This window comes from Choloepus didactylus, chromosome 23, assembly GCF_015220235.1.
Source record: "Choloepus didactylus isolate mChoDid1 chromosome 23, mChoDid1.pri, whole genome shotgun sequence".
Lineage (NCBI taxonomy): Eukaryota > Metazoa > Chordata > Mammalia > Pilosa > Megalonychidae > Choloepus > Choloepus didactylus.
The window spans coordinates 27,459,268-27,474,463 of NC_051329.1; the positions used below are offsets into that span (position 1 = coordinate 27,459,268).

General features: G+C 39.5%; 1 protein-coding gene across 6 annotated transcripts in view; it reads left to right on the forward strand.

Moving 5' to 3' along the window:
• The window catches only part of MTMR3 (myotubularin related protein 3), a 212,476-nt gene that overhangs the window by 139,695 nt on the left and 57,585 nt on the right, over positions 1-15,196 (forward strand). For all 6 annotated transcript variants that reach the window (XM_037817081.1, XM_037817085.1, XM_037817086.1 and 3 more), the window contains 2 exons: positions 2,751-2,840; positions 3,243-3,359. In XM_037817081.1, the coding sequence (XP_037673009.1) occupies positions 2,751-2,840; positions 3,243-3,359 (207 nt within the window). The remainder of the gene's footprint in view (positions 1-2,750; positions 2,841-3,242; positions 3,360-15,196) is intronic.

Consider the following 15,196-nt stretch of genomic DNA (forward strand, 5'->3'; position numbering starts at 1 on the left):
GATTTTCATTGGTCATTTGGAAAATAATGGTTCATTGAGTAATGCAGATCTTCCAGAAGTTGGACTTATTTCATCATGTAATTTTTCTTTCATGCCCATCAATTTTAATTGGTCTTTTTTTTTGCTTTATGTTGTGGTAAAATATATGCTTAACATATAATTTGCCATTTTAGCCATTTTTAAGTGTTCAGTTAAGTGGCACTAATCACATTCACAGTGTTGTTACCATCACCACCATCCACTTCCAAAACTTTTTCACCCAAACAGAAATTCTATATCCAGTCAGCAATACTTGCCCATTCTCTCTTCCCCCAGCCCCTGAAACCAGCAATCTATTTTCTGTCTCTGTGAATTTCCCTGTTCATATATGTGGAATCATGTAATATCTGTCCTTTTGCGTTTGGTATATTTCACTTAGCATAATGTTCTCAAGGTTTGTCCATGCTATTATATATTTTTAAAAAACCACATTTGGTAATATCACCACTAATTTTACTAGGGAAATTTTTAAGTTCATGGAGGCAGATAACAGATTTTCCAAAAGTCTAATTTTTGCATAAAAATGCTTTATCTTTGGCAGCAAATACTGTCAGTTGGAGAAAAGGTCAGCCATATACCCAAAACCTGAGGTATCATAGTTTGCCATTTCTTCTTCCAATTAAAATTGGTGTTTAATGATAAAAGTGCCTAATTTAACTTGCATCTGAAACCCTTGCACAAGTGCTTTACTTGTTGACGACCGTAGTACTTCAGCCTGTAGCAGAAGTGCTTTATGTATTCTTCCTATATAAAAAAGACTTATATGCAAGGGTCAAGATTTAATAAAATTATTAATTTTTAACTGCTTTATCAAGGGCATTCGTAAGTGAAATTGGTAACACTTTCTTGATTATGCTAAGGCACCAACAGTGTTTTTATCTACCAATTCTTTTTGAACCGTTAAAGTAGATGTCAACACAGTGAAAAAGGAATGTCTTAGTATTATTGTGAAAGTGGTTTTGACCTTGCAGATCCCCCCACCCCCCACCCCAGGAAAGGGTCTCAGAATCTGTGCACCTCACTTTGAGAACCACAGTAGTGTGGAGTATTACCATTTTATGGTTAAGATTGCTATTGGGTTAAACCGTGTTATTTATAGGTAGAAATTTTTTTTCTCTTTGAGGAGGCTTACAGAACTGTTGGATTTGTGATAAGTTGACTATGCCAAAATGGCAAGTGACTGCTTGTTACAAATATTAGTTCTGTGAGTTTAGCATGATGTGTTCTTTTTGCTTTTCTAAAAATTGCTGTGTAAACAGTTTCTATCATAATTTGAAGTGAGGTTTTCTAACATATTGTATTTCTCTTATGTCTTCCTATACCATTAACATTCAAAATGTAAAAGACTATTTTTTTATACATGCTATAATTACTTCAGTTCAGGTGCCATTTAAATTTGAATTTATTGTTTCCTCTTGAAATTGCTTTAACAGAAGCAGATCTTTTTGTAATATAAGGGAGACTAAACTAGAAATAGTGATCGGCACATGTCTTCAGTTTGAGAATTCCAATTCTTAAGACTATATTTTCTTAAAAACCTTTTAAAAGCTTTCTTTTATGGAAATTTCATATATATACCAAAGTATAGACAAAATGAAGTGCTATAATGAACTGCCACATGACTCAACCTAGTTTCATCAGTTATCAACTCATGGTCAGTTATGCTTCATTTAGATCTCCACTCACTTCCTCCTTACCCACACCCCCCTCCTTCGTTATTTTGAAGCAGATTCCCAGACATCACATCATTTCAATCTTCTTTTTTAACTGCATACTGAGAAAAACTACAATATGTATTTGTTATGCTGACAGTGTTTCTCTTAGCATGCTGATGATACACATGTGTGCACACAGAGACTTTTGAGGATTGTAGCAGTCACTAAAAAATGCAAGAATTAAAATTACCCTGCCATGGAAGGGTTGCTTTTTAAAATTGAAATAAGAACAAAAGCTTGTCACATTCAGAGACTAACAGCCTTCTTCCTGATGGCTGAGACAAACCATTCTTCTCTTTCTTGGTTAACCATATCCTAACTTCAAGTGATTTCCAAAGTTCTTTAAAATTATTTTAAGTTGTCCTTGAGGAAATCCTCTACACTGCTATGTAACAAAGGCTTGACAATGAGCACAACTGCATGTCATCATCATCAAAAAGATCTTCAAAACCATTGAAAAAGTCTGCATGAACAGCCTTTTCATTGGCTGCCAAGTCCATCAAAAGACCTCAAGCATTGTCTAGGTCTATGTAGAGCTCAGTCCTCTTGGGGGAACATCTCTTGTCCACATTGGCTTCATGGCTACCTGCAATGCTCTGGGTGTCCCCTGCTCCACTCATCACATCATTCTTAAATAATTCAGTATATCTCTCTCAAAATTAAGAATTTTTAAGATTGTAACTTAAAGAGAAAAAGTACTATATCTTGATTTCTCTTAAAAGAAATGTACTAATAACCTATTATTGCCTAATAGAAATATTCTTAACCTCTGTCATTATTTGCGAGAATTCTTTCCATTCTTTGATGTTCTTAGATTACAGGCATGTAAAATGTTGGATGGAGCACTTACTCAGATGAATATTTTCTCCTTGAGCTTTTCTGTGTGTTCACCTTGGTAACTGGAATTTCATTGTGATTATATTACTAGACATGACTGAAAAACCAAATATGATGACTAGGAGCTTTGAAATTAGTTAAATGTTTTGGGTTTTTCAGGATGAAGAGACTCGGCACAGTCTTGAGTGCATCCAGGCCAATCAGATTTTTCCCAGGAAGCAGCTGATCCGGGAGGAAGAGAATCTTCAGGTAATTACAGGCCACTTTTAATTGTACATTAAGTATTTAATAGTATAATAGTGTAGCTGAGCTAATATATTGAAGTAATGCACTGTATAATATATATTTGTTTTCCTAAACCATAGCTATAGTAGAAATGCAAGCTGGAAAATAGCTCTCATTTTAGAGAGATGTGTTGCTGAGAATTCTTTTAGTAGTACAGAAGTTGAATAGTTATATTTGAATCAAGTGGGTGTGAACCCATCCTTTTTAGGGCCCCTTTTTCATTTATTCCACACTATACTGTATAAATACATTATATTGTATTTTAAACTTGGGTGACAGAGGATCTACCACTCCTTCATTTGACCCACGTTTGAAGACTGCTTTAGTGCTTCAGAACTCTGAAGGATTTATTCTTCCATTTTGAAGGTTCCTTTCCTTGAACTTCATGGAGAAAGCACAGAGTATGTGGGCCGTGCTGAGGATGCCATCATTGCCCTTTCTAATTACAGACTTCACATCAAGTTCAAGGAGTCTCTTGTTAATGTAAGTTATTGCCAGTTGTTCTCCCTCAAAGGTAGATAAAGGAAGTTGGAAAAACTTGTTAATGTTTACTTAAAGAGAAGAGAGGCAAAGAGGGTTGGTTGTGAAAGCAATGGGTGCTCTGCTTTCCTCTTGGTTAATTTAGCACTCAAGGGAAACTAGGTTAGCAAGCAGCTCTTGTGCTTGATTTTTAAATGATCCTTGTAGTTGTCAGCTGGTACACGAGGTGTGCCCATTCTTTAATAATACTGAACGATTTGCACTAGGTAATGATGTATCATTAAACTTTGTAAGAGTACAAAGGCTGTATAGGCTTTTATTCCTCAATCTTTGGTAGTTACCAACTGCCTCAGTTGAGATAATTTCCTGGGCCTTAATGTCGAATGATGAGACGTGCTTTGAGCTCAGTGCAGACTCATTATAGGATGAAGTTGCTCTAATGTTTCCTTAGTGGTATAAGTATAGATTTTAAGTACAATGTTTATTTGCATAATGTACTATGTATTATTGAAGAAAAGGAAGACTTTCAATTCTCAAGAGTGCATTTACCCTTTTTGCTTATGAGGGCACTCAATGAACTGGTTCTTCCAGTGCACTGCCATCCTTTATAGTCTTCAGTGAAGCCACAAGGGCCTGAAAGCTCATGCACTTCCTCCAAATGAATGCCTCCTTCTTTACTTGTCTGTATTGTGGCTTTCTGCACTTCAGTCTTAGCATAGAGATTTGTATTATGACACTTATGACAGTTCAGGATTATAATCCTCCTCATTCAGATTGTTTGTTTTGGGGTTCTTTAAAATCTGTCACTTTAGTTCATTTAACTCAGTGGTTCAAAGTTGCCCAAACTCCTCAGTCACATTCCTTCATTTGTCAAAAGGCTCAGACTTGGCAATTTTCTTTATAGTTGGTCTTGTTAAGCATTTATGTCCAAGAGCCTTTCTGGCCTGAATTCCATCTAGCTAGATTTGGGCTGTGATCATAAGTTTTGTTCAGCCAGTTCAAGTAGCTATTAGGTTAGTTTTCTGTCCATCAGCTAAAAATACACACCAAATTTATCAGGGAAAGAGCATGCTATTCTTTCATACCATGTAGCACTGTGTTCAGATGGGTCCATTTGGAATTGGGTAGTGGTGATGGGAAAGGAAAAGGTGGAAACTCCTATAAAATCCCAGAAATCATGAATGCCCTGCCAGCTACTGTGGAAGTAATGATAGTAATTTTTAGAACTGCCTAATTTAGTTTTGTGTTCTTTCAGTGTTTAAATGACTGGAATCAATGAAATTGTAGTTAAATTGCATATGAGGATGATACTGTTTCATATTACTGCATATCTCCACACAGTTTATGGCCAAGTATATCAGAGAGTATTTTTAGATCTGCTGGGGTATAGAGTCTGTTGGAAAGAAAGCATGAATCCAAACATGCCATCTTAAAGCTCTTCAGTGTTTCTTTATTAGTTTTAAGATGGAGATCAAATTACTTAGCATTGTGTAAAGGTGGTTATGATCCTTGGTTCCTGCCAGCTTTTCTCTCTGCTTCCCTGCTTTCCCTTTCCCTCCTTTGTACTAATAATACTAGCCTTCTTGGAGTATTTAACCATTCCTCACTCCTGTGCATTCCTTCTCTTGCCAGTGAATTCTTCATACTTCAAAACCCAGTTCAGGTCATAACTTCCTCAGTGAAGCCTTTCTCAATCTCATTTCCCTCACCAACAATTAATTATACCCTCTTCTGGTTTCTTCTGTATCTTGAAAATACCTTTGCAACATGTGCCAGATATGTTTAATTTTTTTAAGTTGTCCATCTTTGTCTTTCTAGGATCTAGTATGTCTCTTGGCACCATGGTACTCAGTAGATGTTAAGTGATTTGAGGTTAATATGAGTTTGTATTTTCTTCCTTTTGGGTTTAAAGCTCATTTTTAAAACAATATATTTCTGTGTGAATAGATCTGTGTTCTAAACATTATCATTGTCTAACAGTAGCTCTATGAGTAGTTGAATGGAATTGTTGGTCCTCATTTTGATTGAGATTTAATACTTAAGGAAACTTACACAACTCTTACTTTTGACCCATTTCCTTGGCTAAAAGTGTTTTCTCAGTTAGCATATAATCCTCTAAGGCATCGAACCTGCATGTCAATTGAATAATATAAAATAAGCCCGAGATAATGGATTTGCACAGAAAAATGATTGTGCAAAAGAATCTTGACATTACAATATCTTTAAACATTTCAGATTGAGAGAGACTAGGACTTCTCTGTATAAATAAATTTATCTCATCATAGTTAGTGCTAAGGATTCTGAAATTTGGGGTTACCCCAGGAGACAGTGGCTCCTCCTGAATTGGATCCCAGATGGAGACCAGAGAGTTGGTACTATTGTTGCTTCCCCTACCCCTCCCTCAGCAGATAAGTACTTCAGTAAAAGATGTGGGATCAATAGGCCCCCTTTAAAGATTATTATATGTAAAACCAAACACATTTAAATCATAGAAGCCCAAAAGTGCAGGTACATATTGTGGCATGACCCAATTTGCATCATTTTGTATGATGATTAGCATATTTAGCACTTTAGAAAATGACTTACCATCATGTTTTAAATAGCTAACTGATACCATGTATTCTCTTTTAATTTCACAGCACATTGATTAAAATGTGTCTGTGGATTTAGTTACGATAAACATCATTACTTTAGTCCACCCACATTCACTGAATATCAAGTTTTCACTTCCTAGGGTAAAGAATCTCTGTAGTAGAATTCATTTGTAGCATTTAAGATGTGAGTTGCTCCCCATTCTGTGCTCTCTCCAAACTATACTTTGATATATATATACAAATTATATTTGTTTGATGCTTAGGCAATTTATACATAAGTAACTGTTCAAATGGAATTCATGAAAGTTTAAAACAATTTTTGTTGTACAATTCAATAGACTGCCTCTCAATCTGCTGCTTCTGAAATCCCAGTAAGTAGCATGGGAATCCTAGGCAATTGCTGCACCTGTGCTTTGGAACAAATGGGTTTTGAGTGTCAGATGCTCACCTTGCAAAGCAGCAAAACGTGCCCTTTCTGCATGAGTCCCTTCCCTTTTACCAAAGTCCTAGTTGTATCCTATAAAGAAAACAATTTGATGGGGGTGGGGTGAGGATAAGGCCCTGCAGTCTGTACATCAGTGGATGGAATTGTGACCTTCAAAAAATGTAGACTAAGTTTCAATCAGAAATAATTTGTAAAATCAATATTAATTTTTAAGAGGACATCAAAACATCCATTTTCAGGTTGGCCCGTCAGTTTCTTAAGAAAAAGGTGGAAGTGTAGCAGCTTTAAACACCTTTCCTTAGCATTTCTTCACATTCGTGTTGTCTAAGTGTAACACAGCAATATCTTCATTCTCCATGCCTCAGAAGGAGGTTATTGTCAACACTTAATACAGTTTGGTCTTAGCATTTGTATATCAGGAGAGGCCTCTGAAACCAGTGCTGGAAGGGTAGCTTGCAAATGTCAGAGGTGAGCAATAAAGAGTTTGGGTCTTTTGCCTGTGATAGTCTTCTTCCTCTGACTGATTTTTAAATGAAAGGATTTAGTGTCCAGATTCTTCCCAGTTTACCACAGCTTTTATGTTTAAACTCATTACTTGTGGTACTTTCACTCTGTTATTGCCATTTTTACTTCAAGTGTGTATACAAGATCAGCACTATAAAAGCGGAATTTGTTCTTAAAAAGGTAGAAGTTTTCCACTTCTAAATTCTGGTACTTAATAATAACACACAGATACATACTCAGAATGAACTGAAGAGGTAATAAATATAGTAGGGTATGATGACATAAAATTCCCTCTTCAGTGTGACAGTACTGTGAGCCTTTAATACCTATGCTTGTATATTAAAAATTTTGACTGATGCTCTTCTGCTTTTTTGGGTTGATCCTCTTACAAGTATTGGCTTTGATGATGTAACTTTTACCCCTTTGAGGTGTCGGTTAACAGCACCAAGTGTGTTTAATGAGTTTGAGCATGAGTTTTTGGTGGAATTGTGGGGTTTTATAATAGGAAAAGCATTGTAAAAGGAGATGGAATTAACTGGCAAGTTGAAGATGGAGGAGAAAGGAGCAAAAAGAAAATGAGTTGTTATAAGACATCACATTAATGAGCTGGAGAGACTTTGAAAATGATTTTAGATTTCTTGCTACTCTTCCGTGGGTGAAATTGCCTCTGAGGAGTCTTGGTTTAAATGTACTCTATTTTCCTCTTGAAGATCCCTGGTAGAGAGGCCACTTAATTGTGAAAGAAAATCTAAGTGTAGAGCTCATATGGAAGGGAAGGGCAATCTTAGAAGAAGAAAGGCATACCATAAGTGGTGGAAGGAGCCTGCCTTAGAGGTCAGGCATGGATTCTGGTCCTGACTTGGCCCGTGTCTTATAGTGTAGTGGCTTAACCTTCCTGGGCTATAAAATGAGGGGATTGGACCAGCTCTTGAATATATAACTCTTTGCTTATGAGATTGAATGATATTGAATGTGATGTCTTATAACAACTCATTTTCTTTTTGCTCCTTTCTCCTCCATCTTCAACTTGCCAGTTAAGATGCCAGTATGTATAGTTATAAAAATGGTTAGAGATCCTTTTCATGTGTGAAGAAAATTGAGAAACCTAAAGCAATGGAGAGAAGCTTGAAAAAGTAGAGAAACTTGGTATGCTTGGTTGGAGGGCCCCAAGAGGAAAAGGCCAATTTTGCCTTTTTTTTTTGAAGACCGGGCAAGCTGTGGAGGGAATGCTTCAGACACTTGTATTGGGAGAAAACTGGGGTAGAAGGTAGATGAAAAAAGAGAGATGCTCATTTGATAAAAAAATCAGGTATTTCTCTTTCTTTGTCCCTCTTTTTGCTACATACTAAATTTACCTGCATGTGACAGTTTGCATGAGTATTAAAATCTGTTGTTACCGTAGCTGTGACTTGAGTACACATGATTGTTTTTGATGACTTACTAGAATCTGCAATCCTGACTTGAAAGCATAGAATAGAACCAACTATTAAATTCTTCTTTCTTAAATTTGCATTGTTAAAATGAAAATTTGTATGTTGAATGCATTTCAAATAGCAAATATTTTGCATGCTCTGAGATATATTACTATTCTTATTCAAGAAGTTTGGGCACAGTTTGGGCTCTGGTCCATAGTAGGGACATAAAACTTCTCTGTTCTTTGTAGCAAATCAGTACAGATGGGTACCCAGCTGGTACCAGTAGCATTAGTTGGTTTCCAAGTTTTCTAGCTGTAAGGAAAAGCAATTGAAGGGGACCTGGGATTTAGATGACTGCTGATAGAGCAGCCTCTCTGTGGATGTGTAAAGCTCACTCTCTCCTCACCTCAGCCACTTCTTCCCAGGCCCTGTGCCTTGGTCTTCCTAAATTGTGATCGTCTGAGGTTCAGGTAGCTGAGATTTGTGGCATATAGGGAGGTTGGATTCTTGCCCAAGAAAGCCAGGAAGCAGGTCTTTAACTGGTAGAATTTCAGAAAATTGGGAAAGCTCAGGCCTCTTAATTGCCAGTCTGGCAGTGCTTCCCTCCTCATCTTTTCTTTTCTTTCTTTTGTGTGTATGTGTGTGGGTGGTGGTGGTGGTGGTGGTAGTGGGAAGTAGTTAGGGGGAGTACATTTTTTAAAAAGTTAACAGGAGAATCTGTTATAGGGCACCCAGAACACTGGCTTCAGAGCAAACCAGTGTCATCATTTTAATCTCTATTCCTCCTTTGCAATTCATCCCTACTGATCTGTTGCTTGACTTTTTTTTTTTCCTTCTTAGATAGTGCAGGCCTTGAAAGAAATTTTTAACTACATCAGTTTCTGTACAGCACTTTGGGGTTAAGGATTTAATCAAAAATGGTGGGCACCAAGCTCCTTTTTTCTCAGAACATGGGCAAGATTTCTCAGACTTTCTCTTAATCCCAGACCTATTACAATTGTGGGGGAATTCTATAGATTATAGATTTATAAGCAAGAAGCCTTTATAAACTCTTAGCCATGTATCTGAGTAATATTTTGCTTTCTTCATTTCTTTAATCCCTGCCTCAGTTTCTGTTTCTTTGTCTTGGACTTCTAGCATTGGGCTTTGATTCCCACATCCCTTGTTCAAGATAGTTCTCTGCTGACTCTGGTAGCTGTGTGGTGAGGCAGGGTTTGCAGGAAGCCTGTTCCTGAAACTGCTCAGCCAGCATGAGGGCCACCCTCTGCAGCCAACATTCTCTTGTTTCTGTCTGTATTGGAGGAGACTTGTACTTCACTTGAATTGTGGAAATGCTACTTGGAACCCTCACAGCCACATTTTGGCTAGGCTGGATACAGTGTAATAGACTGGTAGTCCACTCTTTTCCAAGGAATGGGAGCATCCACTTTATTTTATCATGCTCTCTTTTGAAGATTTGGAAATTGTTTTTTTTTTTTTTCCTTAGACATGAGCTTTTATTATAGGGCTTACCTACAGGGTGGGGAAGTTGAGCCACGTTGCCCTGAAATCAGGAACTGCTCTGAATGGCAGCCAGTTCAGAGCACAACGTGGAAATAGCCCGCAGTTTGGGGAGCTGAATAAGCTTGATGTAAAGGCTGGACATTCCGATGGGTATGAGAACATAAGGCAGGGAGCAGAGTCATGCAATGTAGGGAGGGGTTGATTGTAATCAACAGGGAAGAGGGGAGGATTATAGAGATAACAGGTATCTCAGTGAGTCTCAGGGAGGAGGTAGTTTTGGGTATAGATTACAGTTAGCATCTGATATTGCAAGGAGAATAGTTCCTACCTAGGTCAAGCGAACTGCTGTTTGCCGTTTTCAAGACACTTGGGGGCCAGGGGCTCCCACATTCCACCCCCACGCAGCAGTTTGCGTTGACCATAGGAGAGACATTGCATCCATAATTCACAACAGTACAGCGAACAGCAGAGTACAAGTAAACAAGTACATACGGACAGTAATCCCCATGGTACTATGGCCAAATTTAAGAATTATACCCTTTGGACAAAGGATTATCAGATAAATGTTCAATATGATCTGGCATGTGATCAAGAGCTTGTGTTACATTTTGTGACTTATCGGATATATATACACAACATTGAATATTAATTAAAGCACAGGCACAATGCGGCTAAAATAGCTGAAGGATAAAACTACCAGGCAGTCTGCTTTATTCTATATCTTAAGGTTTTTTTTTGTTGTTGTTGTTTTGTTTGTTTTTTGTTTTTAGCATTTCCTAACTTTGTCCACAGAAATAAATTTCCCTTTCCGCAAACTTTCTGCAACTTTCTGTAACCATCCAGGTTTTTGTCCTGCATTTTCTCTTCTCCATTCTGAAACAACCAGTCATTTAGGACAAAACTACTTTCCTTATCATTTTTGTACAAAACATTCTTTATACCTCTTATACTTAAGTTACCAAAAAAATTTTGAAAACTGTTTTCAAGCAGACATCCTACAGCATACAATTATCACTAAAATTAAAACTTGTTAGAATAATGCTAAATACACTTTAGTTAATGCATTATTAAAACGGTAGTATACAATTTTTTAACAAGAATTAATAGCACATGTAGGAACAACATATATACTGAGTTTTCATTAGTGGATAGAAGAGTTCCAGATGAGGGTTTTTTTTTTAAATGCCGTATTTTCTTCCCCTGCAAGGAGCCCTTCGCGTTCAGATCCATAGTTAATTTGGGTTGCAAAGTTACGCATACGGTTCCCTGGGGGATGGGGGCCCCAGTTGGGGAATACAAATAATCTTTGGCACAGTAAATACCCCATGGGTTTAGGATTCTCAGCCAGCTTGGCTACATGGGCCAGAACCAGAGACAATTGACCTTATTTTCCCCAATTTCTAGTGTTTGTGGCACAGGCAAGAGCAGATTATTAATGTTGCCCCGCTGTGGCTTATAGGCAGCTGGCCCCCCTTATTTGAATTCGTAAGGCCTGCATGGGCTCCGCAGTTATTTTCCACAGGCGTGAGACCCACTGCTTTGGGTCTGGAGTTAATGCTGGTAAAGTCATCAAGTCCATTGTTGTAAGAAGTTTCTATCATCCTCTAAGTGTTCCTTTAAAAGGCCATACATTCTTTCAGTTTCCTAGTTGCTGTGGGATTATAGGGCAAGTGAAAAGTTCAAAGGACATTATGTTCTGTAGCCCAGGCCTGGGTTAAGTGCCTGGTGAAGTGGGCCCCCCTATCGGAAAAGGCACTTAATTTTTTTTTTTTTTAAGCTACATATGGTAGCTCACTAGTTGGCCTTGACCCCTGGGAAGGCCAGCAGCAGTCCCGTAGCTGTATCTACAGTGGTGAAGGTGTATTTTGCCCCTTTGGACAGAGGAAGGGGGCTGATATAGTCTACTTGCCACCAGGTGAGAGGAATCTGGTCTTGGCTGATGGGTCCGAGTCAGTGAGGAAGCATTCTGGGCCATCGCAGCGAGCAGGAGGGGCTAGCGTCCTCTGCTCCTTTTAACTCTTGTCAGGTGATAGGCAGCTGAGACTGCTGCACCGGCTTCCACAGGGTCTCGTACCCTCGGTGGTCAGTTTTCTGATGCAGCCATTCAGTCGCCTCATGCATCATTGCTGTTAGGTTGCGGAATTTCACTAGGGCATCTGCAGCTGCATTCCCTGGCAGTGAGTTAACATTATGGGCAGAAATATGGAAAGCAGTTACCTTACTGTTCTGGCAGGCCATTCAGATGTCTTCCCACAGTTCCTTCCCCCATAGGGAGCGGCTGACCACAGTCCATTGCTCCTGCCTTCACGTGGCCATCTGTACTGTTAGGTCTCGATATATGGCCCAATTATCTGGGCAGACAGTCAAGGTGTCTCCTGGTTCATGGACAGTTACTATCCGTACAGCCCGCAGCTCAGCCCACTGGCTGCTTCCACAAAGTTCCAGTCTCCCACCAGATGATGTCAGTACTTGGCTGGACAGTCACGGCTGTCCAGTTAGCATGTTGCCAAAGTGCCAGTCCATCAGTATACCGTGCAGAGTCAGGTATACTCCATTGTCCGTCAATGGTGGGCATGGGAGAAGCCACCAACAAGAGGCAGGGCATGCTGCTCTAGCCACATGGGAGACTGGTTCTAAAATTTCATGCGTCTCTGCACTCACAGTGCTATTGCTAAAAATTCAGCATTGTAGGATGTAGGCTTTCCATTTTGTCCACATGCTTAGCTGAGCACTCCCCGAATGGGGCTTAGTTTTACTCTCCTGTGTCCACCCCTGAATGAGTGTGGCCACTGGGCATGTTTGAGTTAAAACTTCCACTTGTAACAGAGCATTAGAAGCTGCACACAATTGCTTTTCCAATGGGCTATATCTGAGTTCTGTGCCCTTCCAAAGTTGGGACCAGAATCTATTAGTTACACATTTTGCCTGTTGCCTTTGCCACAAACCCCACCCAAAGCCAATATTGGCATTAGCCACAGCCAATCCACAGGATATATCAGGGTTGACCCCCCTATAAGCCTGTGCTCATGCTTTTATAAACACAGCCTGCCATGGAGAATCCCATTCCCATGCTTTCCTTTTCTTATTAGGATGTACAAAAGTTTTAAAATTTTTAAATAGAGTATAAACAGTTTCTAATAACCTAATAAACCAAGAAAAGCTATTAATTGTTTAGGATTTAGCAGTATAGGATAACTTTGTATTTTAACAACAACAGCTAAAGGAATAGCTTTAGTTTTACCCAACCAGACAATACCCAAGAACTTGATAGTGTCCAGGCTCTGGTAATTTGCTTTGATTTATCACCCATCCTTGACTTTCAAGGTGGGTCACCACTGTGCTAGCAGCAATTTCTAGTGCTGGAAAAGAATTACTGGTTAACATGATATCATCATTATAGTGAAACATAGGGGGTGTCATTTTCTTTAAATCTTGTGCTACCAGTCCATGGCAGATAGTGGGACTGTGGAGGTGTCCTTGTGGAAGCACAGCAAATGTCCATTGTTGTTTTTCCCATGTGAAGGTGGATGCAGTCTGGCTGGAGGGATCTAAAATACTAAAATAAGCTTTGACAAGGTTTAACACAAAGTGAAATTGGCTTTATTGAGTACTTATATCCTGCAACAAGGTAGCTATATTCAACACAGCTGCAAACAAAGAATTTATTAAATTATGTTCGATATAATTACTAGTCATTTGCCAGGTACCATTAGTTTTTTTCCATTGGCCCGACAGGGATATTAAATGACCCTGGTAATTTATACTAATATATTGCCACAGAACATCTGGGGGAAGGCACCTTTTGTTGGACCAGAGGACGTGTATGCTTACTTTCCTCAGTTTTAATTTCCCAGTCAGACAGGGGCTCATCATCTTTTGATGAGGAATCAACAGGGTCCCACATTTTAGGGTGCTAAAGTCAGGGGAAGCTAGGATATGCCTAAATTGCCCTTTGGGCAGCTTATGCCCTCTTACTCTAGTGTACTGGCATGCCAGTATTTCTAAACTTTTATCCAGAGTGTCTTTCAATTCAGCTTGGGTCAATTGCACATCCCTTTCTAACTTCAATTCCTTCTTCTGAGTGGCAGACTGCCGCATTAGCCGTTAAGGCCTTTTCTGTAGCTAAACACACAGCCTCCAAGAATGGCTAGGCTACTGGTGGCCTTCCTTTTTCTCATGAAATCTTACTAGTCCTGTGGCCTGTTGCAGGAGGGCTATTAGTCCAGCCAGGGAATTATATGCATCTCCATTCTCCCTTGGCAGACCCCATTCATCTAGGAGGGTAGCCACCCCTCCCCACATAAGTGTCACAGGCCACCCTGGTATCCCACATGGGGACTTCCCCTTTCCCTTCCCCAAGTTCATGTTATCAGTGGCTGGGATTTCTTTAGTCTGAAGGCTGGCACACCAATTGTCAGGACCCAAGAGGGCTTCTGTAGCCAAAGGGCTAAAGAAAGCACCGGACATGTTCTGAGACATGAGCTTTTATTATAGGGCTTACCTACAAGGTGGGGAAGTCAAGCCATGTTGCCCTGAAATCAGGAGCTTCTCTGAATGGATTCAGGAACTGCTCTGAATGGCAGCCAGTTCAGAGCACAACGTGGAAATAGCCCTGGAAATTGCTTTTTGAAACCAAGATTTGAGTCAGGATGAGCTGAGGGACAGGGGGAGGATCTGTATGTCATGCTGAGGATTTGTAATCCTGCTCAGATGCTTTCCCTCTTACCTCGCTCTCTTCCCTAGTCCCTCTCCAATGTTGTACATAGTCTTGTGTTCCAAAGAGTCTTCTGACCAGATTGTCAGCTTTCTCAGACCTCAAGCCCCACTTTGGCAAGCAGGGCTTTTCAACTGGTCTTTTGAAGCAAGTCATACCTAGCCAGTTTTTTAGGATTTTGATCACAGGTATGGCCTGCTCCCTCCTTCTTGAGGCCTGTGGCTCTGTTCTACTGATCAGAGAGTCTGACCTGTCCTGTCTTCTCTTCTGTGCAACCTGCAGACCGTTTGGACCTACACCCTCTTTCAGGAGGCTCCTTTGCTGACACTAAGCCACAAGCCCATTCAGTCATTTGGGGCAAGCAAAGGATTAGTTCCTCTTGCACCTTGATCTGTGGTTCTTTTTCATAAGCAAGGGAGGATTACCATTCTGGTTCCCCTCAGTGTCTGTGTCAGTGCAAATCATAGTTAGTTGTACAGTCTAAAGTAGTACTTCAAGAGATAAATTTGTGAATTTGATGACTTTTCTTCCAGAGGTAGTGCCTCATCTCTTTTCATTGTCTTCATGCTGCAGGCCTTTGATTTAGGAATAGAGGAGGCATATCAAAGTCAGAGGCCTTTGATTAAGGAATAGAGGAGAAGCCTGAATTCACTCAGTAGTAAATC